Below are 24,911 nucleotides of genomic sequence, written 5' to 3'. Positions count from 1 at the left end.
GCTAGCAACATTGCATATATGGAATTATTTTATTTAGTTTTTTTTAAATATTATGAATGTTCAGAAAAAAAACATTATTAAATGATGTAATATCTATAATAATTGTTTTTTGAGGATAATATACCTGAACAGCAAGGTAAAATTATACTAATTAATAAATAAATAAATACAAATAAATAAATACAAATAATTTACAATTCAGAGAAATATAAAAATTACTCTTCAAAATTTAGTTGTCGTTTAAACAAATTGCGAATAACCAAATAATGAATAATTCTCTAAAATGATAACAGATGAAAATTTAAGTTTGGAATCTTGCAAAAAATTAAAAGAGCTGGAAGAAAAAATAAATGAAAAAAAAGTAAAAAATAAAGTAAAAGCAGAAGAAAATGATGTAAAAAATTTTATGAAGCTAAAAGCGTTGGAACATTCACTACCTCAAAAGCTCAAGAAAAAAATGAAATCCATGAAAATTAACAATTTGAATGATCTCAAAAAATTAACTGTCACTAAAAAAAAGTTTTTTGTAAAAATATTAGACCAAAAGGATTTAAAGAAAAAAAAGAAAAAGAAACAACAACCACAAATCTGAAATATATATTACATTGAACACCTTTAATCAAATCACACTAAACAAAACAATGTATTTTCTTTTTTTTAAACCCCCCAAAAGACAAAACACGATTAAATATGCTATTTTTTTAAGTTTCATATAAAATGTTATTTTTTCATATAAAATGTATCATATTAACTTAATTTGAGTTGGGATATCCTGATATGTCTCCATCCAATAAAACTTATCACCATTTAATGGTATTATTTTTCTTGTATTTTTAATTAAATCGCTACCTGAATAAATTAAATAAAGCCCATCATATCATAGAATAATACTTTTTTTTAAACAAAGTGATAACACATATTCATATCGAAATTATTAATAATATTGTTTTTCTTTCTAAATTTATTTAAATTTTTAATAAGGACTTGTATTGGCAATCAAATGGTTTAAATCATAAAGTACATCATTTTCACATTCGCGTATGACTGATAAAATGCTTGAAGCGAAATTCTCAATATCCTGACAAAAAAAAAAATCATAATATGGGAAATCCACAATTTAAAAAATGTATAAAATTATACAAATAAAAGATGATATTCCTTTTTTGTATTATAATAATTTGTTCTATATACATTAGTGACGGAAACTCTTTTTTCAAACACTTTCCGTGTCTTAAAGTTTATGTTTGCATCTTCAAAATATGTCAAAACAATATCAACGGTTCCCTTTGAGATTTAATGAAAAAAAAAAAAATATATATATATATATATATGTATGTGTGTGTGTGCTTATATATTTAATTCGCATATAGGCATGTTAATTTTTACTGTCAAAGGTATTTCTTGGTCTGCTTCTAAAAAGTTAACATTCCATGAGCTCCGCCATGAACTTGCACTGTAACATTTCATCAAAAATAAAAAAAAATAAAAAAAATAAAAAAAAAAAAAAAAAAATTATATTTTATTAGTGTTAATCACAATTTTTTTGAGAAATTATAATAATTTGTATTATTGCATATAGTTAAAAATATATATAACCCCGTTGTATATTCACGCAATATATTTCAAACATTTTTTTATTCTTACTGAAAATTTTTCAAATAATATCTATCACAACATATAAGGAAAAAAAGATTATATTTATTTTCACATTCTGAGGCATAAACTGATGAAGCACATTTAACATTTAATCCATGCTTAGCTCCTATGTTAACTGTTGGGTAATTTTCAATTTGATGTTCATTCCATTTTTTGTAATAAATATCTACATATTCTTTTAATTTGTTATTACATACTTCTCTTTGTTTTTATTAAAATAAAGAAAAAATATGTAAGTATAAAATTAAAAAATAATATCATTGAAATTTTATTAATACATATACACACTTACCTATATTTTTCTAAAATATCGGAGTGATTCAATTTGACTAATGGGGTTGTATCAATTAATTTCTAAAATGCTCATATGTTATATGAAAAAAGTAGTATTAGTATTGTTAAACATTAACAATAAAACAAGTCTATGCATATATTTATTAACATTTTCATATATTTATTAACATTTTCGTATATTTATTAACATTTTCATATATTTATTAACATTTTCGTGTATTTATTAACATTTTCGTATATTTATTAACATTTTCGTGTATTGTACCCTTTTCAAATGATTGACATTGGCTAGTATTTTTAGATTTGGGTGAAGATACAAATTTCCACTTTTAGATTCTTTACAAATTATAATCTGAAAAAAAAAAAAAATTATAATGCACATTTATATATATATATACATTATAACTTAATAATGATGTTGTAGATCATAAATTTATTTAAGTGTGGATATACATATTCATTGTTCTCAAACGGAATTAAAATATAATTATCTTCATTATAGTTTGATATAATATCTTCTATAAAATTTTGAATAATTGCATTTGATCCAAATATTGTTTTTAGGTCTAATAAAAATTAAAATATCCTTATTTATATTCTTTTATTTATTTTAATACTATTAACCAAATATCTTTATATTATTAGCAAACATCCATTACATATTCAAAAAAATATATATTTACACACACACACACATATTATTAAATAACTAACTTGATATCAAATCAGATATTTTTCCTGGTGGAGCATTCGATAATACATGTCTAATAAATTTTTTCTTTTCATTTAATAAGCTATCCATTGGTTCTAGCTTTAACCTTTTTATTAATTTTTTTTAACAAATTTATTAATTTTTTTTAACAAATTTATTAATTTTTTTTAAAACATCACAGACTTATGCTAAACATATAACATAAAATAATAAAAGCATATGCCAACTATACGAATGGTAAAAATATAGATTGATAGTTCATAAATTTAAATGTGTTTGCGCCTTAATATTAATGTGCATATATGGTTACACATTTTTGGATTTCCACAAATAAACAATATAGGTCAAATAAAAAAAAATAATTGCAAAGGACACAAATATTCTTTTGTTTTTTTAGTAAGATATCTATATAGTATAGTAATTTATTTTAAATAAATATAAAATAAATTATTATAATATATATACTCATTTTATATTCGTATTATTAAACGGGATATATATTAGTTGGACGGATAAAATGAAAAAATTAATATTAAAAAACAGTCTTAAACATAATAAAAAATATATAAATCTTAACAAAAATATAAAAAAAAAATGCACACATACTATATATGCATATAGATTAACATGATCTTATGCATATATAATTAAAATTCTTATAAGGTTTTTAAATTTTTTTATATAACACCATAAAAAAAAAAATGTAATATTTAGATGAATTACAAAACAGAAAAAAATGTTACGAAAAAATAAAATAATATAAAAAAATAAAAACACCAAAAATTGCAAATATAACAGGGAATGTGAAACTCAAACAAAAATTTATTTTTTTATCCTTTCTTGTTACTATATACTAAAAAAATTATGAATTTCAAAAGCCTATTTAAAGCAATATAAAATTTAAATCTCTAATTATTTATGTTTATTGGCATTGTCTCTTCTATATTATTAGCAGCATATTCCTTGCTGTTTACTTTACTGAAATATATTATACCATCTTTTTTATTGTCTATAAATTTTAAATATCAACATTTGGAATTTTTTTAAAATGAAAAAAAAAAAACACACACACACACATACATACATACATACATACATACATACATACATACATACATACATACATACATACACATATTATGCCAAATTAAAAATAATTAACTTACTTATTGGAAGAAGCCATAAAAAGGGGGATTCTCCAAAAACTTCTTTTAAATTTTTATATAAGCCTTTATTATAAAATTTCTGAACAAAATTAAAAAAAAATGCGAAAAAATGAAAAAAAAATGAAAAAAATACTATGTTAAAAGAAGGATACGCTATATATATTACTGAGTAAGACTGGTTATGGTAATTTGTCCTTTTTTCACAAAATTCAATTGTTGTCATATTCTTAAATGTAAGCCTAAACAAAAATAAGCACACACATATTTATATTGCCAAATTAGGTCTAAACATAAAACGCCATAAATAATGTGCAATACTCCATATATTTCCAATATAACAAAATAACCAAAAAATTCAAACAATGTAATGACTACTTACCATAAATGGAAAAATAAGAAACAGGTGACAATCAGAGCAAGGAACGAGTTTAGGGTTTCTCCAAATAATAACAAAAACAAATCGTTGAAAGGAGTCTGAAAATAGTGCAGTAAACAGTGCAGTAAAATAGTGCATAAATAATGCGTAAATAATGCAGTAAAATGATGCAGTAAAATAGCAACGTATTTTGCAACTTTTCTAAATGAATGGGGCTTTCCTTACCTCATTGTGATTTATCGCCTCAATAACACTGTTAAGCATAGTCAGTGAAATAAAAATCGTAGTAATCGAACAGTATATTAATGATAGCATAAAATATTTATGATTGTTATATCCAATACAATTATATATCCAAGGACAATGATGGTCCATTTTTAAAATACACGTTTTGCAAATACGGCAATGGTGTGCTCTATCTGGTTTATATTTACAACACCATTTACAAAATCGTCTTTCTCCAGTTTTTTTTTTTTCTAATAAATAATCGTCTATGTTATTTGAATTATTTTCACCAAAATCTTTAAACACCCATTCTTCGGTATTTGGGATAAAACCAGGGGGGGTTACTATTGATAATATATAATTTATTAGAAACATTAACAAAAAAAAGTGAAAAATTAATATCTTCACTATACCTCTACAATAATAAACCAAAAAAAATAAAAAAATAAATCAAATATTTATATACATATAAAAATCAACTTATAATAATTCAAGTCAATACATTTTTCTATATTTTTTTACATATAAAAATACACTTACAATAATTCAAGTCAACACATTTTTCTATATTTTTTTACATATAAAAATACACTTACAATAATTCAAGTCAACACATTTTTCTATATTTTTTTACATATAAATTTGTGTAACACACTATCATTATTTTATTTACACAATATCAATGACCAACTAAAAATAACATACCTGTTCTTATCATAATTTATGTACACCTTTTTGTAACTTTTAACAACTAATGGTATACAATCATACTGAAAAAAATATTAAAATAAATAATATGGATTATCATTTTATATGCACACATGATAAAATAAAATAAATATAAGCTTACACACGTATTCACATATGTACATACAAAACACAGGTAAACTTAACCAAACAATTCTTACCATTAAATATATGAAGTATATTCCAAATAATAAAATAAATATAAAAAATACTGGCAAAAGATGAACAAATTTATTTTTTTCATTTTGTTTTTTGCATATTTTTCCATAATTATAATTTTCTTTTATATCATCATTAGTTATATTTCCTGGATCATTAATTTCAACTGAATCTAATATATCTTTATCTTTTTTATTTTTTTCAATGTTTAAAACATTTGTGTCTATAGAATATTTTTTATCCTCGTCACTTCGCTTATTCTTATTCTTATTTTTGTTTTTCTAAAGGTGTAAAAAAATATTTATTTAATAATTTCTACTATTATATTATTTTTTTAACAATCTTACAACATTACAAACTAAAGGAAGCATAATAGCACAACAAATACCACACACAAAACGTATTTAAATTAAAAAAAATGGAAAACGCGCTTTTCATTTATTAGTTAACTATTTTTATAACCAACTAATTTGTGATATCTCAATTTTATTATATGTCATTACTAACCTTTTTCTTTCCACTGGAACTGGAATCTCCATTCTCAGACACTTCATTATCTAACGTATTATTTTTTTTATTTCCTTTTATCTTAAACATTTTTTTTTTTTTTTTTTTTTTTAAGTGAAATAAAAAAATGTCATAAAAATTAACTTGTTTTTTTCATTTCGCGGTGTATATATATATATGTATATATTCTGTATTTGTCTTATATAATTTATAAAAAAATGTATACTAGTTCTTGCTAAAAAAGGCCACCCAATTGTTTACACTGCACATAAGAACGTTCTTATACTACTACACCGTCTTATACTACTACACTGTCTTATACTACTACACTGTCTTATACTACTACACTGTCTTATACTACTACACTGTCTTATATTAGTACAATCTTTTATTTCCAGTTTTGAAAATCTCCTATTTTCTTATATATATATATATATTTTTTTTTTTTTTTTCATATGCAATGTGAAGATTTATGGAATAAAAAATTATGGCCCTTTTGTGAAAACATCAAATAGGCTAATGCAAAAACCAACTAAATATATAAACGTAGTAAATATAATAGACCAACAAAATAATATTGTCACGAACAGGGTATGAACACTAAAAACAAATGTGTATGTATGTATACATGTGCATATACATGAGGTTATCTTCCTTTTTTATTTATTAGTCTTGATTTTCTTGGTATGCCAACTAAAATCACTATATTATATTATATAAAAAATGAATATATAACACTATGTAGACGAAACAACATTCATAAAAAAAAAAAAAAAATTGTTAATATAAAAAAATAATGATTTTTAAAAATCCTAAATTAAGACAAATACAAATTTATTTTTTATTTTTAAAGCTATAAATAATTTTAAAAATGATGGGGAAAAAATATAACATAATAAATTAACATATCTAATGCATTTTTCGAAGCTTTATATTTTTTATATTTTCAATACTTCGTTTTATTTTATATACACATATATTTTGTCTAAATATCATGAAATGTTTTACAAAAGAAAAATGCAAGAAAAATGAAGAAAAATTCAAGAAAAATTCAAGAAAAATTATATTTTATTCTGCTTTTCTTAAACTAATGAAAAAAAATTAATATATAAAGTATTTGTGCTAAATAGTGATATAGTTTCTTTGTGACAATAATTGTATTATTTTACTGTCTTTATATTTATATACACATTAATGCATTATTAATTAATATAATTTATGGACGTTATAAAAATTATATATTATAAACCGATACAATAAAAATGTAAAAAAAAAATGCTGTAATAATATTTAAGAATAGTTTATTTCAATATTCCCTTTATTACATTTAATGGAACATAAACACATTTTATTTTTGTGAAATTAAATGCATTTGTATGTAGATATTTTCATCCTTAAATATATACACACATTATATATTGCGTGTGTATAATTATTATATGTAATATATGTATATATATATCAAATTAGTAGAAACTAAACATTTCACTTTCAAACAAAAAAATACACTTTTTATTTTGTTATTTTGGACGTAACAAAATTATAAAAAATTGTAAAAAAATTATAAAAAATTATAAAAAATTGTAAAAAAATTATAAAAAAATTGTATACATTTTACTTTCGCTAATATTCTTTAACTTTATTTTGTGGCAAAAAGTTAACAATTAAAAACACATTTGGACATAATACTGTTATCCCATGCATATAATATATTTATATAAAGACACGTTGTTTTTACTTGGTCAAAAACAAAAAATTAACAATTTTACATTTATAATAGAATTTTTTTTAATTATTTTATTATAACCAATAGAAACAATTTCTCCTCTTTTCCATTTGTCTTATTATGCTGTTGTTGTAATTTACTGTAAAATATATTTAAAAAAAAAAAAAACAAATAACCAATTTTATATTTTATATTAATGCACGCATTAGCATTTAAATAAAAGTCATATAAAAAAATAATTTAACCAACATTTTCTTTTTTTAAATGTCTTTTTTGGTAAATTATCAACAAAAAATTCTCTCTTTTTGTTTGATAAAATTTATAAAATTTATTTTTAAAATGAATCACTTATGTTGTATGAATTAATCATATAACACAATTTAATATCTTTGTTGAGTTATTTGTAATTTCATACTTTAAAATATAATTATGCATAATATTTTACTCATTTCTCAAAAAATATCATTTTTATAATGTTTTAAATTTATCACAAAAGGAAGTTTCTTCCATTACATATATCACGCTTTATAAATGTCTACTTTAATAAAAACATATACATATTCCTTATTTTTCTTTAAAATTACAGTCTATATTTTTTTTAATTTCAATATTTCCCTTAATTATTTAATATCAATGTTACATGCATAATTATTATGAACAATACTAGCTTAATATAGGTAGCTATTTTTAAATAAAAAAAATTAAAATTTTCGCTAGTTTTTTTTTAATACATTATTGTATGTATAAGAAAATGGACATATTCGTCAGAAATATACATTTATGAGTCAACACGCATAGATATATCAATCTATATTTTTATCCAGCTTCATCCATACAATTAAATCAAAATAAAAACAAATAATGATACATTAATTAATTTTTCAACTAGCCACCATTTTTTTTTTCCATTCATAATGTTATCGTATTTTTATTGCTGTTCATACTAAATAAACCATTTTGTGTGTATTTCTCATATGCCATAATTAATAAAATCACAATTTCAATGTTCAAAAATTGTCTAACAAATATCTGTATTCCCCTCTATATATAATGCAAATATTAAAAATACCCAATTCTTTCCCTTTCAATTTATAACGTCCTATAAATTCTTCTAAATGGAGTAGCTTTTAAATGTGTGCTCTTGCCATTTTGTGAAAAAAACATAAAACGTGTAAAAGTTAAAATAAAAAAAGATGAGCGAACAAAAATACAGCTATGAAAGTGACAGCTATGAAAATATTAGTCCATTTCCCTGTCAAAACCAAATAGCTGCCATATATAAAAAGGACAGTTATATGAAACACTGTCTTGTGAAAAACCACATCGAACCCATACCCTTAGATCAAGAAGTTCATTTTTTAAACAAAAAAGAAGAGGTAACATTTAAGCTAACTGAAATATTAAAATCATTAGAAACCCCAAAACAAGAAGAAGAAGCAGACGATGTTGTATTACCAGAATATTTTCAACATAAACAACCTGAGCAACTTGAAAATATCGAACTAAATTCATACAAAGTAAATTGTGGTGTATATCTACATCAAGTAAATATAATAGACAAGACATCTTATAGTTCTATTAATGATAAAGATAATAAATATGGCAATATAAATTCAAATCAAATAAGTATAAAAGGTGATATGTATGTTAAAAATGTTATACATTTTCAAGACTGTTCTCAATATAATTTTTTATATAAAGTAGATAAAATAGAATGGTTTATCGGTCTAGATATAAACGATAATAGAATACATGAAATATTACCACAATGTCAAGGTGTGTGTTTTCAAATACCATTTGAATCTTTAGGGAAATATATTTTTTGTAAAGCATATAGAAGAGTACATAAAAATACAATATATCAAAAACAAGGAAAAAATACAATTTTTGATCCTCATACATATAGTAAAAAACCAATCAAATTTAAAACACGCCCAGAATATGTTGAAATATGCTCAATGACATATAAAGGCCCCGTTTTACTATCTATAGATACCTCATTTCAAATCTTAAAACATTTATGTAGTAAATATTTCCATATAAAAGTTATTTTAGAAGATCCACTAAATAATTTAGAAAATTTATCTTCTTTCTCATCATCCTCAGACGATGTAACGAGCACAACAAATTCAGAAGAATCCGACAAACTAAATCAAACACAATCTTTTATAACCACTATGCACATCGATTTCGAGCAAATCAAGTTTTATAATCCTAATCTTTACATTATACCCACAAAAAATAGTGAAATAATAAACAAATATAAGATGGTAGGTGATAAAATGGTAGGCAATGGGGGAAGTAACAATGTGCCCCGCTCAAAACATTTTGGCAATAGCAATTCGTCTATTACTACTAGCGAACCAACAAATAAACATTCAGAAAAAATGCAAGAAAAAATTCAAGAAAAAATTCAAGAAAAAATTCAAGAAAAAATGGGGGCACATGCAGAGCTAATCTTTAATTTGTACGAGGTCGAATTTAGACTATCTAATAAAGACAATTCTATAATTATTATTATTGAAAATAATTTAAAAGCCCAAGTAAATTCAGTTAAATATAAAATGATAATTGTCAAACCGCTAGAAAAAACAATTTCCATTAATGACTTATGGGCAATTCTATTATCCTTTAAATCTGCTAATCCTTATAAATCAATATTTAAAAAATATGCAAAAATAATTTATAAAAATACAAATATTTCCTTTGTACAAAATATGCTAAATAATTATTTAATCAAATCACAATTTCCAAATGTACATGAAACATTACCCATCCAAAAAATTGGCACAATTTATAATCAATAATTATATAGCCCCATACATATGTTTATGTTATATATAAAAATTAAAAAAATTAATTTTAAAAATAACCAATGATACCTATATTTTTAGCGAAATTTTATTTTTATATTATCCTTAAATTTTGCGATATATTTTTTGTAAAAAAAAAAATAAAATTATACCGCATGCATATACAAATTTGCCCCTTAATGTTATAGCAATTATTTGACGTTATTAATTATGCTATATATATATGCATTATATTACTACGGAGTAATATATATGCAATGTTTTTATCCTACATTTTTATCCTACATTTTTATAATTTGTTCACACTTTCCCCTTTGTTCGCGCCTTAATTTATTTTTAATATAAATTATAGTACATATTTTATATACTAAAAGATAAAAATATCAGAAAATTATTTTTTTCCACACTTTGTAACAAAATATCATAAGGAAAAGAATTTACGAAGAATTTGTATATACACTTTTTTCTTCCCTTTTTTTTTTACGAATATATTTAAAAATATTTTTTTTAATAAATATAGTTACACTATATAGCTTTCCAATATTTTCCCTTATGCATAATTATATACCTCATTATGCATAATTATATACCTCCTTATGCATAATTATATACCTATTTACGGGACATTAAAATTCCTAAAAAAAAGTGCATACTCTCTACATATATATAAAATTTAAAATACCCTTAAAACAAAATTATTTTGAATTACAAGCCAACTTTTATATATCACATAATTTTTTTTTTTTTTTATTAAACTATACAACTTTGATGTTATTGAATAAAATTAAAATAAATTTTTTTTTGTAAATTTTTTTTTTTATTTTACAAATTTTTAATAATAAAAAAAAATAAAATACCCCAAAATGGATGAAATGCAAAATTCTATGCCTACTCAAAATGACCAAGCATATTTTATTGGAAAAGTTTGTGCCTATCTGGACCCTCATATGACCCAAATCATTTTTGCTTGGCTCAGTGAAAATAAAGTAAAAAAAAAAAAAACGAAATAAATGCGGCCCCAATTTGTTATTATTTATTTGTGCTATATTTATTTTCATCCTCATCCTCATTCTATTTTGCTGACTTTGGATATGCCAATACAACGCTCTTTATTTTTTTGATGCAGGTTATTAAACAAGATGAATTGGATAAACAGCTAGCACTAATAAATGAGGGATGCGAAAAAGAAATCGTTAGTATCGAAAATGAATTCACAAATGGAAACAGAGGAGTCATATCAAACTGCTTGGATAGTTTAGAGATCGAAATTGAAGAATTTCAAGAAGCAATGAATGAATATAAAAATGACCAATTAAACAAAATAGGAGGTTCTGTTGAAAAAAAAAGCATAATGGGATTACGAGAATGGTGTAACACATATTTAATAGATAAAAATAAAACATATAAATTTTCAGATAATATAGATGATAAAATATTAAAATTAAGTAGATATTATTATCAAAAAAAAGATTATCAAAAAAGTAAACAACATTTATTATTATATATATTAAATATTTCTGAAATTATAATTAATATATCAGAATCACCAAAAATGAGAACATGTTATTGGGGAATTATTAGTAATATCATAAATAGTTTTTTTTTAAATTTAAATAATGATGATTATTTATTTACTGTTAATGATGATAATAAAACAATTATAAAAGAAGAAATTATAAATGAAATAAATGTATGTGTAGAAACTATTATAAAATTAAGTCAATTATTAAATAAAGAAAAAGTAACAAAACATGAAATTATTTTACAAAGAAGTTGGTTAATACATTGGGCACTTATTTTAATTTTTCATTTTTTTATGCATGTAATGTATGTAAAAAATATATATCCAAAAAATAATACATTTTCAATTTTACAAGATTGGTTTATTGATGAAAAAAATTTATCTATTCTTAATTTAATTTGTCCTCATATAATTAGATATTATTGTGTATATTCTATATTTTATCGTAATAGAAAAGATCATTTTGAGCTTATTTTAAATACATTAAATTTATTAAGATCAAAATATACGGATTCATTTACATCTTTATTAGTTTCTATTTTTACGGATTATGATTTTAACTTGGCTCAAAAATGTATATCTGAAATTGGACAAATTTGTCAAAATGATATTTTTTTATTTAAATTAAAACCATATATAGAAGAACAAAGTAGATTCATTATATTTGAAACTTATTGTCGTATCCATAAATCTATCAATATTGATATGTTAGCTAATCAAGTTAATTTACAAAGAGATGAAGCTGAAAAATGGATTGTTAATCTTATTAGAAATGCAAAATTAGATGCTAAAATTGATAGTGAAAAAAATTGTATCGAAATTTCTACTACCTTACCAAATCTGTATCAACAAGTTATTGATAAAACACAAAATTTAACAATGCGATCAAATTTTTTAGTTCAAATGTTAAATAGATCATCATCAGATGAGCATTTCCAAAAATATATTAAATTTAAAAATAAAAATGAAAAAAATAAAAATAAAAGAAATAAACAATACAATAATAATTCCATGTATACAAACACTGGAAAGGATAATCCAAAAATGGTTACTGCAAACATTTGAGTCAAACAACTATGCCTTTCGAAAAATAAATTCATTTCGTCACGTTTGCTATGTGTAGAAAAGTTATACATGCACGAAATAAATATTTTTGACTATTTTAGTTATTGGTGTGTTTTCCTTTGTTGTATATATGACTTTGTAAATGTTTCATTTATTCCTCTATTTTTCATCTTATTTTTCCTCTATTTTTCATTTATTTTTCATCTTAGTTTTCCTTTTTTAAATACCATTCACATTGTTGCATGCGCATAATACTATAGCCGAAATAAAAATTAAAAAAAATTTTAAAATAAGCTAATTACAATTCAATGAAAAATTATAAGTTATAAAAAGGGCACTCGATTATATAGCGCCTCTTTTTATAAACATTTTGATCAGCCATTTCTCCACATGTTAATTAGAACAATTATAAATTATACTAGCCATTTCTCCACATGTTGACTAGAACAATTATAAATTATACTAACTAATTAATTATTGCACACACGTTTGTACCAACGCATTTAACGCTTATATGGTTGTGAAAATGCATACATATATTTATTAACAGAGATATGTAAGACCATCCGCATTGTAGTGCCATAGAATTTTTCATAGTGATAGATTTATCTACACTATTTAAAAATATTCCCACTTTGCTGATGACACAATTATAATTTGTTTTGATAGTTCAATAACCATATGCCCACATTCTATTATATTCAAATAATAAAATATAGCCATAAAAATGTTCATACTATTTTTAGGTATAAAATATATCCCCTTAATTAGCCAATTTTACAAAGTATATAGACATATTTAAAAAGCAATTTTTTTAAAAAAAGCTATAACAAAATAAATAAAAAATGTCATTAAAATGTTTATTTATTTTTTCATTTTTTTATAATATTTTTGGAAAAAAAAAAAAAAAAAAAAATTAAGTAAAAAACAAATTGGGGCGTGATATATATTTTTTTAAGCAAGTTGGTAAAAATATTACCTTCATAATACTAAACCTTTTTGTACGTATACATAAATTTTTAGAGTTTGTTTTATTTTTTTTTGCAAAAACTTTACATTTTTTTGGAAATATTATCTTCATAATTTTTTTATATTTTTATAAATATTTATCCATACATTTATTTATCCATTTATGATACAAAATTAAACAAAAAATAGCTAAATTTCCACAATTAGAGGAAAAAAAAAGGAAAACATAAATTTAGAGAAAAATTAAAACGATCAAAAAAAATATATTTGAATGGATATTTAAAGATATATTTTTTTTATTGAATATATTATATGAAATAGTTTAAGATATATATGTTTACAAATTCGTATGATTAAGCAATAAAAAAAAATATATGCATACATATGTACATGTATATTACATTGTAATAGCGTGGTAAATTGATGTATACTGGTAATACCAAATAATAAAGAAGTATTATATATTTATTTAAATACCCAGCTTTATCAACATTCTTAGTTTGATTTGAACCGACATCCTTAAATATCCTGATTTGTGCAGAACAAAAATGAAAGAATGAAGGGGACAGATGAAAATTCAATCAAAATAAAAAAAGAACAAAAAATAGAAATAACAAAAATAGTTTAGTATACATCTACCAATCCGGTATACATCTACCAATACCTTCGTCATACTTTGAAATATCACCATAATATTTATACATAATACAATATACGCTTAGCACACTTATAAGCTGACTCACCATTTTGCACACTCTTAAATTTCTTTATATTTCTTAACATTATCTTTAATTAATTTTCCAAAAAATGTCTGATTTAAGATATTTCCAAACCACAAAAAAAGGCGAAATCCACGAGCTCAAAGAAGAGCTACATTCAAGCCATAAAGAAAAAAAAAAAGAAGCTATAAAAAAAATAATTGCTGCAATGACAGTAGGTAAAGATGTATCAATGCTTTTTTCGGATGTTGTTAATTGTATGCAAACATCAAATATTGAATTAAAAAAATTAGTATATTTATATGTAATAAATTATGCTAAAGTACAACCAGAATTAGCAATTCTAGCAGTTAACACATTTAGAAAAGATTCATCAGATCCTAACCCACTTATAAGAGCATTAGCAATTAGAACTATGGGATGTATAAGATTAGAAGAAATCACAGAATATTTAATTGAACCTTTACGAAGATGTTTAAAAGATGAAGATCCATATGTTAGAAAAACTGCAGTTATATGTATTGCAAAATTATATGATATATCACCAAAATTAGTAGAAGAAGAAGGGTTCATAGATACACTACTTAACATTTTAGATGATAATAATGCAATGGTAGTAGCTAATGCAATAATATCTCTAACTGATATATGTGAAAATTCAAATAAAAATATATTAAAAGATATTATAAATAAAGATGAAAATAATGTTAATAAATTATTAAATGCTATTAATGAATGTGTTGAATGGGGTCAAGTTTTTATTTTAGATGCTTTAGTTTTATATGAACCCAAAAATAGTAAAGATGCAGAAAGGGTTCTAGAAAGAATATTACCTAGATTATCACATGCAAATTCAGCAGTTGTTCTATCTTCAATTAAAGTCATATTATCATTATTAGATAAAATAAATGATAAAGAATTTGTAAAAAATGTTCATAAAAAATTAAGTCCATCTTTAGTTACTTTATTATCATCTGAACCCGAAATACAATATATAGCATTAAGGAATATTAATTTAATTACTCAAAAATTTCCTCATATGCTTTCAGATAAAATAAATATGTTTTTTTGCAAATATAATGAACCAGCTTATGTTAAAATGGAAAAATTAGATATTATTATTCGGTTAGTTACAGATAAAAATGTTGATTTAGTTTTATATGAACTTAAAGAATATTCAACAGAAGTAGATGTAGAATTCGTTAAAAAAAGTGTAAGAGCAATAGGAAATTGTGCAATCAAATTACCACAATCTACTGAAAAATGTATAAATATTTTATTAGATCTTATTGATACTAAAATTAGTTATATAACACAAGAATGTGTTATTGTTATTAAAGATATTTTTAGAAAATATCCAAATAAATATGAAAGTATTATAACAATATTATGTGAAAATATAGAATTATTAGATGATTCAAATGCAAAAGCATCTCTTATTTGGATTATAGGTGAATATATTGAACGTATAGATAATGCTCATGAATTAATAGAATCATTTTTAGAAAATTTTTTAGATGAACCATATAATGTTCAATTGCAAATTTTAACATCTAGTGTTAAATTATTTCTAAAATCATCAAAACATACCAAAGATATAATTACTAAGGTTTTAAAAATGTCAACAGAAGAAAGTGATAATCCAGATTTAAGAGACAGAGCATATATCTATTGGAGATTATTATCTAAAGATGTTGAGGCAGCAAAAAAAATTATTTTAACTGAAAAACCACCAATACATGAAGATAATGTTATAACAGATACTAAATTTTTAAATAAACTTATCAAAAATATTTCTATGCTATCATCAGTATATCATAAATTACCAGAAACTTTTATTGTTAAACGAAGTAACAATGATAATGATATTAATTCTATTTATGATGAAAATGATGAAACAAATGATGAAAATTTAGATTCTTTTGATAATTTTAATATATCAAAAATTAAAAAAAAAATGGAAAAACATAAATATGATACTAGTTCAAGTCCTAATAGAAAATCAAATCATTCTGGATCTTCTAGTGCATCTTATAATAATTCATCAGATTCAGATGATTATAAAGATGATTCTTATGATAATAAAAAAAATATTGATTTGATAGAACTTAACGAAGATGGAAATAATAATAATAATATTGATGATTCTAAACAAAAAAAAACACATCCTCCAGTTAAACTAACACAAGTTTTATCTCCTGAAGATGCTGGTGTTAAAGGTCAACGTGGCCTTTCTATAATGGCTTCCATAAATCGTGTAGATGGTATTATATTTTTTTTTTTTTTTTTTTTTTTTTTAATTTTAATAATTTTGTTTTATTTTTATTTAATATATATATTTATTAATCCTTATTTTTAGCCAAGATATGCTTAAAAATCGCTGTATCCAATCAGACACCAAACCCTCTTATTGTTTCTGGAGTTCAAATAAACAAAAATTCGTAAGATAATAAAAAACTGATTAAATATGCAAATTTAAAAAATACATACTTATTTCGTTATAGATTTATATTATTGCTTGTTCCTACTACTGGCGTTATGCCATTCTCTGTCCATTTTTATAAATTTTATTTTATATTTTTTATTTTATATTTTTTATTTTATATTTTTTATTTTATAATTTTATTTTTTATTTCTTTAGTTTTGGCTTATCGTCGCCTAACCCGATTGAAAATCATAACATTTTCATGGGAGAGACAAAAGGTGATTACATGTGTTGATATGAAAACGGTTCTACATTATATATAGACACGGCTTATTAATATATTTTTATTTTATTTTATTTTATTTTTTTTATTTTATTTTTTTTATTTATTTTTTTTTTATTTTTTTATTTTTTTTCCGTGATTTGTTCAGAAATACTAGTGCTACTAGCCCCTAATATTTTGAACTCCAACACACCTCCCACATTTCCATTGTTTTTACAAGTAATGAAAAAAAAAGTTAGAAACCCAAACAATTTAAGGATGTAATTTATTATAAATATTTTTTTTTTGTAGGTTGCTATAAGAACTAATATTGACATATTTTATTTTAATGTGCCATATGATATTTTCATCGTTTTTGTTGAAAACTTTAATATGGAAAAAGATATTTTTAAGAAAAAATGGAAACTTATTGAAGATTCGAAAGAGGTATTTATATATGGATGTAGACTTTATCTTCTTCATTTTGTTCATAATTTTCCTCAATTTTTTTCAATTTTTTTTAATTTTCCTCAATTTTCCTCAATTTTCCTCAATTTTCCTCAATTTTTTCCCTCAATTTTTTCCCTCAATTTTTCGCCATGCTTCAGAGCATTTTGATGGCCACAAGTCCAATCGTAATAACATCAGACATATTGATAAAGAGGATGAAAATTTTCAATATTAATTTAATAGCTCGAAGAGCATCAAATAATATGGTAAAGCAAACTAATTTATACAGACCTTCAAAATATTTTATGCATTATTCACATTTCTTTGTAAATATAATAATATTATTTAAGATATCTATCTCATTCCGTTTGTTTTGTTTTGTTTTATTTTTACAGGAAATGTATTATTTTGCATGTCTAACAACAAACAATTTAGTCATACTAAGCGAAGTTATAATTCAGGAGGAAAAAAGAGCCGTTAAGTTATGTGTTCGAACAGATTCAGTATCAGTTGTAAGTGAATAATATATAAAAACAAATTTCCTATTTTTATAATGCATTGTGTTAACTCATGTTCTTAAACCATAATATATTTCTTTGCTTATTTTAATTTTAATTTTTCAGATCCCCCTCTACAAAATGCTGTTCATTAAAGCCTTTTCTCTCACAGTATCACACTCTTAAATTTTTTTGTTTTTTTTTGAGAATAAAAGATTGATAAGTAGTTGGTTGATAAGTAGTTGATTGATAAGTAGCGGATTGACAAGTAGTGTGCTATTAAAAATTGATGGCCTGATATTATAATGGAATTATTTTCCCCACCGAACAATTTATATATAAATATTTTAACACATTGATATGAGTACATACTTTTATATATTTAAATTTTTTTCCAGTATACATTAATTATTGTGTATACATACTTTTTTATTATCCATTATTATATTATTTTTTTTCACGGAATTATAAATATATATTTTTTTTTTCAATATTATCTGATATTTTATACATTTTTTAAAATTCCTTAGACATATTATTCACTTATCCCGTATAAAATAAATTATTTTTTGTTTTCATAAAAATCATGATAGCTATATTTAAAAAAAAAAAATAAATAAAAAAATAAAAAAAAAAAAAAAAAATAAATAAATAAATAATGGCTAGCAATATCACACCATTCAATTAAAAAATTATAACAAAATTGGTTTTGCATATTTATATTTCCTAAATATTTCTTAAGCATTTCCAAAAAGGTAGTTTAATTTAATTTAATTTATGCCTCCCTTTTTATTTGGGAAACTACGAGTAGTGTAATGTTGGGTTTGCATATGTATGCTATTAAAAATGTTTAAAAAAATTTAAGAAAAATGTACCATACATATGTGCAGTTTTTTGGTTAAAAAGGGGAAAACAAATAAATAGTAACAAATAAATGGTAACAAATAAATGGTAACAAATAAATGGTAACAAATAAATGGTAACAAAGTAAATATTTAATAATATAACTAACAATTAACTAACAATTAACTAACAATATAGTTAATAAGTGCCCGCCTTAACAATTCGCGAATAAGTTTCGCCCCTTATTGGGTAATAGCAAAAATAGCGTTATAATTAAAAAAAAAAAAAACACATTTACAAAAAAAAAAAAATTTTTTATTGACTAGCTTGGATTAGTGTAAATTTAAAGAGAAAAAAAAAAAAAAAAAAAAAATATTACCATTTTTGGCTTGTAACTGTTTTACTTAATAATTAAAGATTATAGCATAGCATAATATAATTTCATATTTTCATCATTTTGAATTATAATAAAATGGAAAACAATCACTTAAATAAGCTAAATTTTGATTTCCAAATAAAGGATGTTACTAATATCAGGGATATAAACCTACAAGGAAAAGAAAATAATATTGAAAGTTTTCATGACAAAATATTATATAATGAAGAAAAAAATTATTTAAAAAGAACTGGATTGATATATGGTACGCAAGAGGTTTTTAAAAATGTTATGGATAGAGAAATCGTAGGCATGTCAAGAAGATTGCCAGGAATAAAAAGTAGTTTATTATCTCTTGATGTTATGAGAAATTCTATTGATAAAATTGAATCATATGAATATATGGAAAAATTAAATAATGAACCTGATGAACCTATCTCAGAGCTTATAGAAAGAAAAATGAATATATGATAAATAAACAAATCCAAGTGGATATAAATAAATAATATATTTATTATTTTCATATATTCACACATTCCAAGGGATAACACACAGCATATGGATATAAAATAACTATGATTTCATATTTTTATCCATTTTTTGTTTTTTTTTTTACACAATTTAAACACTGCTAAATGTAAAACATTTTTTTTTTTTTTATTTCATAAATTTACAATTTTCAAAGTTTTAATATTTTTTTAAAAATCACTGAAAATGTAAATAACACGGGGTAATAGTTACACAAAAAAAGTTATAAAAAAATTATAAAAAAATTATAAAAAAAGTTATATTAGCAAAATGGTAGGATAAAAAAAATAAATTAATATACATATTTTCTACCAATCTCCAGTATAACCATTCATATTATTAAATTTATTATTTCCTGATAATATATCTTTTTGTCGGGAACTTTTTTGTTTAGTAGTTTGTGTTTCTAATTTTGAACATTGTGTTATTCTATGTCCTAATCCACCACAATAAGAACATCCTTTGACACCTCCAATTTCTTGTAAATTGATTCCTTTACTATCAAGCATTTCTAAGAATGGTGGTATTTTTTGCTTAGCCTCAATTAATAATGCTTTTAAATCTAATAATATAGCTTCTTCTTGATTTTTATTTATAAATGTAGTAGCTATTCCTGTTTTTCCACATCGACCTGTCCTACCAATTCTATGTACATAATTTTCAATATCTTTTGGCATATCATAATTTATAACATGTTCAATAGATGGAAAATCTAATCCTTTAGATGCAACATCGGTTCCAACTAAAACATCTTTTTCTCCATTTCTAAATAAATTAATAGCTTCTAATCTTTCGGTTTGTCCTAAACTTCCATGTATAGCTATAGCATTTACACCCTTTAATAATAAATATTCATGTACATCATCAACATCTTTTTTATTTTCACAAAATATTAAAACAGGTGGCCCTGTTTTTTGTAAAACTTGTAATAAATATGATAATTTAAATTCTTCTTTAACATATTCTACTTCTTGTATAACATCTAAATTAGCAGCACCTGCTCTTCCCACGTTTATTATTATTGGATTAACTAAAGTTGATTTTGCAAATTCTTGAATTTTTCTAGGCATAGTAGCACTAAATAATAATGTTTGTCTTTGGCTTGAAAAATTATCTAATGTATTTCGTATTTCTTCTTCAAAACCTAAATCAATTAATCTATCTGCTTCATCAAAACATAAATATCTACACTGTTCTAAAGTCATTCTCTTTTTATTTAACATATCATTTAATCGACCCGGTGTTGCTACTAACATATGCACACCTTTTTTAATTTCGTTTCCTTGTTCATATGTACTAACACCACCAATCACACATAATGACTTTAGCATAGGAAATTTATCTTTATATAAATATTCACAAAAATATTTTATTATATTATGTGTTTGAGATGCCAATTCTCTTGAAGGACATATAATTAACCCTAATGGTCCTTCACCTTCTTCTATTGGGCATCTTAATTCAGCTTCTAAACAAGTCATAATTAATGGTAAAACGAAAACTATAGTTTTACCACTTCCTGTAAAAGCTATTCCTATAATATCTCGACCTAATAATATAGATGGCAATCCTTGCATTTGTATTTGTGTTGGTTTATTTATTTTTTTTTTTTTTAATCCTTTTAATATTGCTTTTGGAAATTTCATATCTTTAAAATTTTTTATAGGAGGAGGAATATCATTACCACTAACATCGATGTAAAAAACTTTTCTAATTTTATCTACATATTCTTTAGGCATTTTTTTATATTTATTAGGTAGTGTCCATATTGTTTTAAAACTATCTTTATATACAATTCCTTTTGATCTTTCTTTTACTGATTGTAATGGAGCATTTAATGCCTTTGATATTTGAGCTAATATATGTTCTTCTTTTTTACGAATTTCATCTATTTCATTAATTTTTGTATTTTTTTCTTTTTCTTTTTTTATTTTATAATATGTTTCAAGTAAACTTTTGTTCATATCTATTTTCATTTCCCCATTGTCTTGCTCTTTTTTTTCATCATTTTTTATATTTTCATTTATTTCATCATTTATATTTCCTTGCTCTTTTTCATCACCTTTATTTTTATTATTTAAAAAACTGTTTACTAATTGATTCATAAATTTTTGTTTCCTCACGTTTATTGGCTCATACACGAAATCGCTTCCACTATCATCTTCTTCCCCACTCCTTTCTTCGTTTACCTTTTCCATTTCTTCTATTCTTGCAGCTGCTGCTAATACTCTACTATTATTCTTATGACTATTCTTATGACTATTATTATTATCACTTTTTTGTATTATCACTTTTTCGTATTATCACTATTTCGCATATTTCATACGACTCGATAAAAAATGTACTTATAAAAGTCAAGGTACTAAAATGGCTATATATTATGATAATAAAAATAAAATTACCCCAAATTAACGTATTGGGATTTTTTTTGAAATAAATAGCTAAAACATTATATATATTTTTAAATATTAAAGAATAAAACATGTAGAAAGATTCCAAAATATTTTCATAAATCTATATTTACCTATAAAATATTAATATATACAATATATCGTATTTCATTTATTTATTTATTTTTTTTTTTTTTATAAAAATTAAAATTATTAGCATAACAACATTATTGTAAGCACGGGTGCCCGAGTGGTTAAGGGGGTGGACTTAAGATCCTCTGGTCACTAGACCGCGTGGGTTCGAACCCCACCTCGTGCAATTTTATTAATATTTTTATTTTTACCATATTTCAAATCCAATGGATTATATATTAATTAATGTCTTTTTTTTAACTTTTTTTATTAATTTTTTTTAATAAAAAAATATTATTATACTTTAAATATTAACATTATTTTTGTAACAATCTTCTATATTTTATAATGCATTTTATTTTTTGTATATTTTATTATTTTCAACTTGACCATATTATAAACATTCTATTAAATAAATATGGGGTTTAATTATGATATATATTTACTAAAGATTTATAAAATATACTTTTTTTCACCTTTTTATGTACTTGTTTATTGGAAACACAATTTACTATGAACTTGAAATATTTTGTTATCTTCACTATACAATTGTAGAAAGAGAAGACTTTTATTTTTATAATATAAAGATAAAATAAATATATTTGTTTCTTTAGCTATTTAATAATGTTGTAATAAAAAAAATACAACAAAAAAGGCATTAAATAATTTGTATTATATTTATAAAAATCATGAAATTATTTAAATTCAAATTACGTTAATATAAAATATATTTATTATTATTTCACCTTTTAAAAAACAATAAAATTTATTTACATATTTATAATTTTATTTTTATTTAATAAATAAAATAAAAATATATAAGTATTATTTTTGTCCTAAATTATAAAAATATAATAAAATAATAATATTATATATAACACCATGTTAATGTGTATACATAATAATTTCTGTAAATTCCCATAAAATATTAGGTCACGTGATCAAGTTTATAATTTTTTTTTTATAATTATATACCTAAGAAAAAATAAATATTACATATTTAAAATGTATTAAAAAATGTATTAAAAAAATATTAAAAAAAATATAGTGGATTTAAAAAAAAAAAATGTTATTCCCACGCCGGGACTCGAACCCGGGTCGTTCGGGTGAAAGCCGAATATCCTAACCGTCTAGACTACGTGGGATACATTTATTCATTGATAATTGACTTTAATATTGTTATTTATTTATACTAATAAAAATAATAGTAATAATAGTGATATAATAATAGTGATATAATAATAGTGATATAATAATAGTGATATAATAATAGTGACATAATAATAGTGATATAATAATAATAATAATAGTAATAGTGATAGTGGCATAATTTATTTATTCATATTAGCAATTTTTTATTTTTTACCATATATTTAAAAAAAATCAATTAAGCTTTATTAATAATTTAAAATTATTTTCACTTAAGGAAAATGGGAAAGCTATATAATAATAGGTTGAAATGGCAGTGATGACAAAAAGATTGGAGATATACTTGAATTATATTATTTTTTTTACATTTTTTACATTTTTTATATTTTTTATTATTTATTTAAAACGAAATATTATAGTATGTCATGCTAAAAATAAATATAACTGTTACAATGATAAAATAGTAAAAATAAAAAAAACAGTATTGGATTGGTAGTAGAACTTTTCTTGTGTTTTCTTTTTATTTGATAACAGTAGTAATGTTTTTGTAATAGTATTTTTTTTTTTGTATTATTACACTAATTAATATCTTATAGGAAATATTAATTTGTTGAAATAATTTGTATAATATACAGATATGTCATATTTCCATATTTTATTTTTTTTGTTCTTTGCTAAATGGTCATGAGGACAAACTATAATAAGTGTCTTTAAAAAAAATATATAATTTTAATTAATAAACTAAATTTGTTATTTGGGTTAAATATTTACCTTAATTATTCATAAATATTATTTAATCTGTTATTTTTAATTGGCTTATTTTAATATGAATATAATCATTTTTTTAAAATTATTTGACTTGTTATATTTATATAAAAAAAGGGGAATATACATTATATATACATTACATATATATTATAATATATATAAATATGTGCCCTTTTAAATGTGTAAATTATTAACACCAATATTGCTGAGCTTGCAAATATTATACTTATTTTTTTTTTATGTTTTTCTTTAAATTTGAATTAAAAAAGATTATTCAATATATATTCAATATATATTTAATATATATTTGTGGGTATATACAATATGTTAAATATATTATTTATTATATATTTTATTGTGTGTAGCTATTTATATGTTATTCCAATTATTAGTCTTAAAATAATTTGGCATCATTTTAATCATCAATAATAGCTA

The 24,911-nt window shown here is 22.2% G+C and overlaps 8 protein-coding genes and 2 non-coding genes across 10 annotated transcripts; 6 read left to right on the top strand and 4 right to left on the bottom strand.

Moving 5' to 3' along the window:
* Window positions 1-283: 283 nt before the first annotated feature.
* On the top strand, window positions 284-592 carry PY17X_1246600 (conserved Plasmodium protein, unknown function; the record flags this gene model as incomplete). The annotated part of the gene is made up of 1 exon (XM_721227.1): window positions 284-592. The coding sequence occupies one exon, from the start codon at window positions 284-286 to the stop codon at window positions 590-592; it is 309 nt and encodes a 102-aa protein (XP_726320.1).
* Window positions 593-742: 150 nt separating this feature from the next.
* PY17X_1246500 (F-actin-capping protein subunit alpha, putative) lies at window positions 743-2,752 on the bottom strand (the record flags this gene model as incomplete). Its single annotated transcript, XM_022956913.1, has 9 exons — window positions 743-849; window positions 985-1,078; window positions 1,192-1,284; window positions 1,387-1,453; window positions 1,645-1,857; window positions 1,949-2,010; window positions 2,216-2,302; window positions 2,404-2,516; window positions 2,665-2,752. 9 exons carry the CDS (start codon window positions 2,750-2,752, stop codon window positions 743-745), a joined length of 924 nt encoding a protein of 307 aa, XP_022812744.1.
* Window positions 2,753-3,570: 818 nt separating this feature from the next.
* Window positions 3,571-5,932, bottom strand: PY17X_1246400 (palmitoyltransferase DHHC7, putative; the record flags this gene model as incomplete). The annotated part of the gene is made up of 8 exons (XM_022956912.1): window positions 3,571-3,671; window positions 3,829-3,907; window positions 3,995-4,067; window positions 4,208-4,302; window positions 4,430-4,844; window positions 5,135-5,199; window positions 5,338-5,616; window positions 5,843-5,932. The coding sequence occupies 8 exons, from the start codon at window positions 5,930-5,932 to the stop codon at window positions 3,571-3,573; spliced, it is 1,197 nt and encodes a 398-aa protein (XP_022812743.1).
* Window positions 5,933-8,761: 2,829 nt separating this feature from the next.
* Window positions 8,762-10,375, top strand: PY17X_1246300 (conserved protein, unknown function; the record flags this gene model as incomplete). The annotated part of the gene is made up of 1 exon (XM_723915.1): window positions 8,762-10,375. One exon carries the CDS (start codon window positions 8,762-8,764, stop codon window positions 10,373-10,375), a length of 1,614 nt encoding a protein of 537 aa, XP_729008.1.
* An 869-nt stretch (window positions 10,376-11,244) lies between these two features.
* On the top strand, window positions 11,245-12,968 carry PY17X_1246200 (eukaryotic translation initiation factor 3 subunit E, putative; the record flags this gene model as incomplete). Its single annotated transcript, XM_723916.1, has 2 exons — window positions 11,245-11,367; window positions 11,508-12,968. 2 exons carry the CDS (start codon window positions 11,245-11,247, stop codon window positions 12,966-12,968), a joined length of 1,584 nt encoding a protein of 527 aa, XP_729009.1.
* A 1,776-nt stretch (window positions 12,969-14,744) lies between these two features.
* Window positions 14,745-18,476, top strand: PY17X_1246100 (AP-1 complex subunit beta, putative; the record flags this gene model as incomplete). Its single annotated transcript, XM_022956911.1, has 8 exons — window positions 14,745-16,920; window positions 17,016-17,097; window positions 17,298-17,359; window positions 17,513-17,583; window positions 17,656-17,790; window positions 17,952-18,059; window positions 18,189-18,305; window positions 18,417-18,476. The coding sequence occupies 8 exons, from the start codon at window positions 14,745-14,747 to the stop codon at window positions 18,474-18,476; spliced, it is 2,811 nt and encodes a 936-aa protein (XP_022812742.1).
* A 1,129-nt stretch (window positions 18,477-19,605) lies between these two features.
* On the top strand, window positions 19,606-19,980 carry PY17X_1246000 (proteasome maturation factor UMP1, putative; the record flags this gene model as incomplete). The annotated part of the gene is made up of 1 exon (XM_723918.1): window positions 19,606-19,980. One exon carries the CDS (start codon window positions 19,606-19,608, stop codon window positions 19,978-19,980), a length of 375 nt encoding a protein of 124 aa, XP_729011.1.
* A 365-nt stretch (window positions 19,981-20,345) lies between these two features.
* PY17X_1245900 (uncharacterized protein) lies at window positions 20,346-22,235 on the bottom strand (the record flags this gene model as incomplete). The annotated part of the gene is made up of 1 exon (XM_723919.2): window positions 20,346-22,235. One exon carries the CDS (start codon window positions 22,233-22,235, stop codon window positions 20,346-20,348), a length of 1,890 nt encoding a protein of 629 aa, XP_729012.2.
* A 428-nt stretch (window positions 22,236-22,663) lies between these two features.
* On the top strand, window positions 22,664-22,746 carry PY17X_1245800. Its single transcript has one exon. It is a non-coding gene; the product is annotated as a tRNA-Leu (tRNA).
* An 885-nt stretch (window positions 22,747-23,631) lies between these two features.
* PY17X_1245700 lies at window positions 23,632-23,704 on the bottom strand. Its single transcript has one exon. It is a non-coding gene; the product is annotated as a tRNA-Glu (tRNA).
* Window positions 23,705-24,911: the final 1,207 nt, after the last annotated feature.

Source organism: Plasmodium yoelii (assembly GCF_900002385.2).
Source record: "Plasmodium yoelii strain 17X genome assembly, chromosome: 12".
In the NCBI taxonomy this organism is placed as follows: Eukaryota; Apicomplexa; class Aconoidasida; order Haemosporida; family Plasmodiidae; genus Plasmodium; species Plasmodium yoelii.
This window is presented reverse-complemented; position numbering and strand designations above follow the sequence as displayed.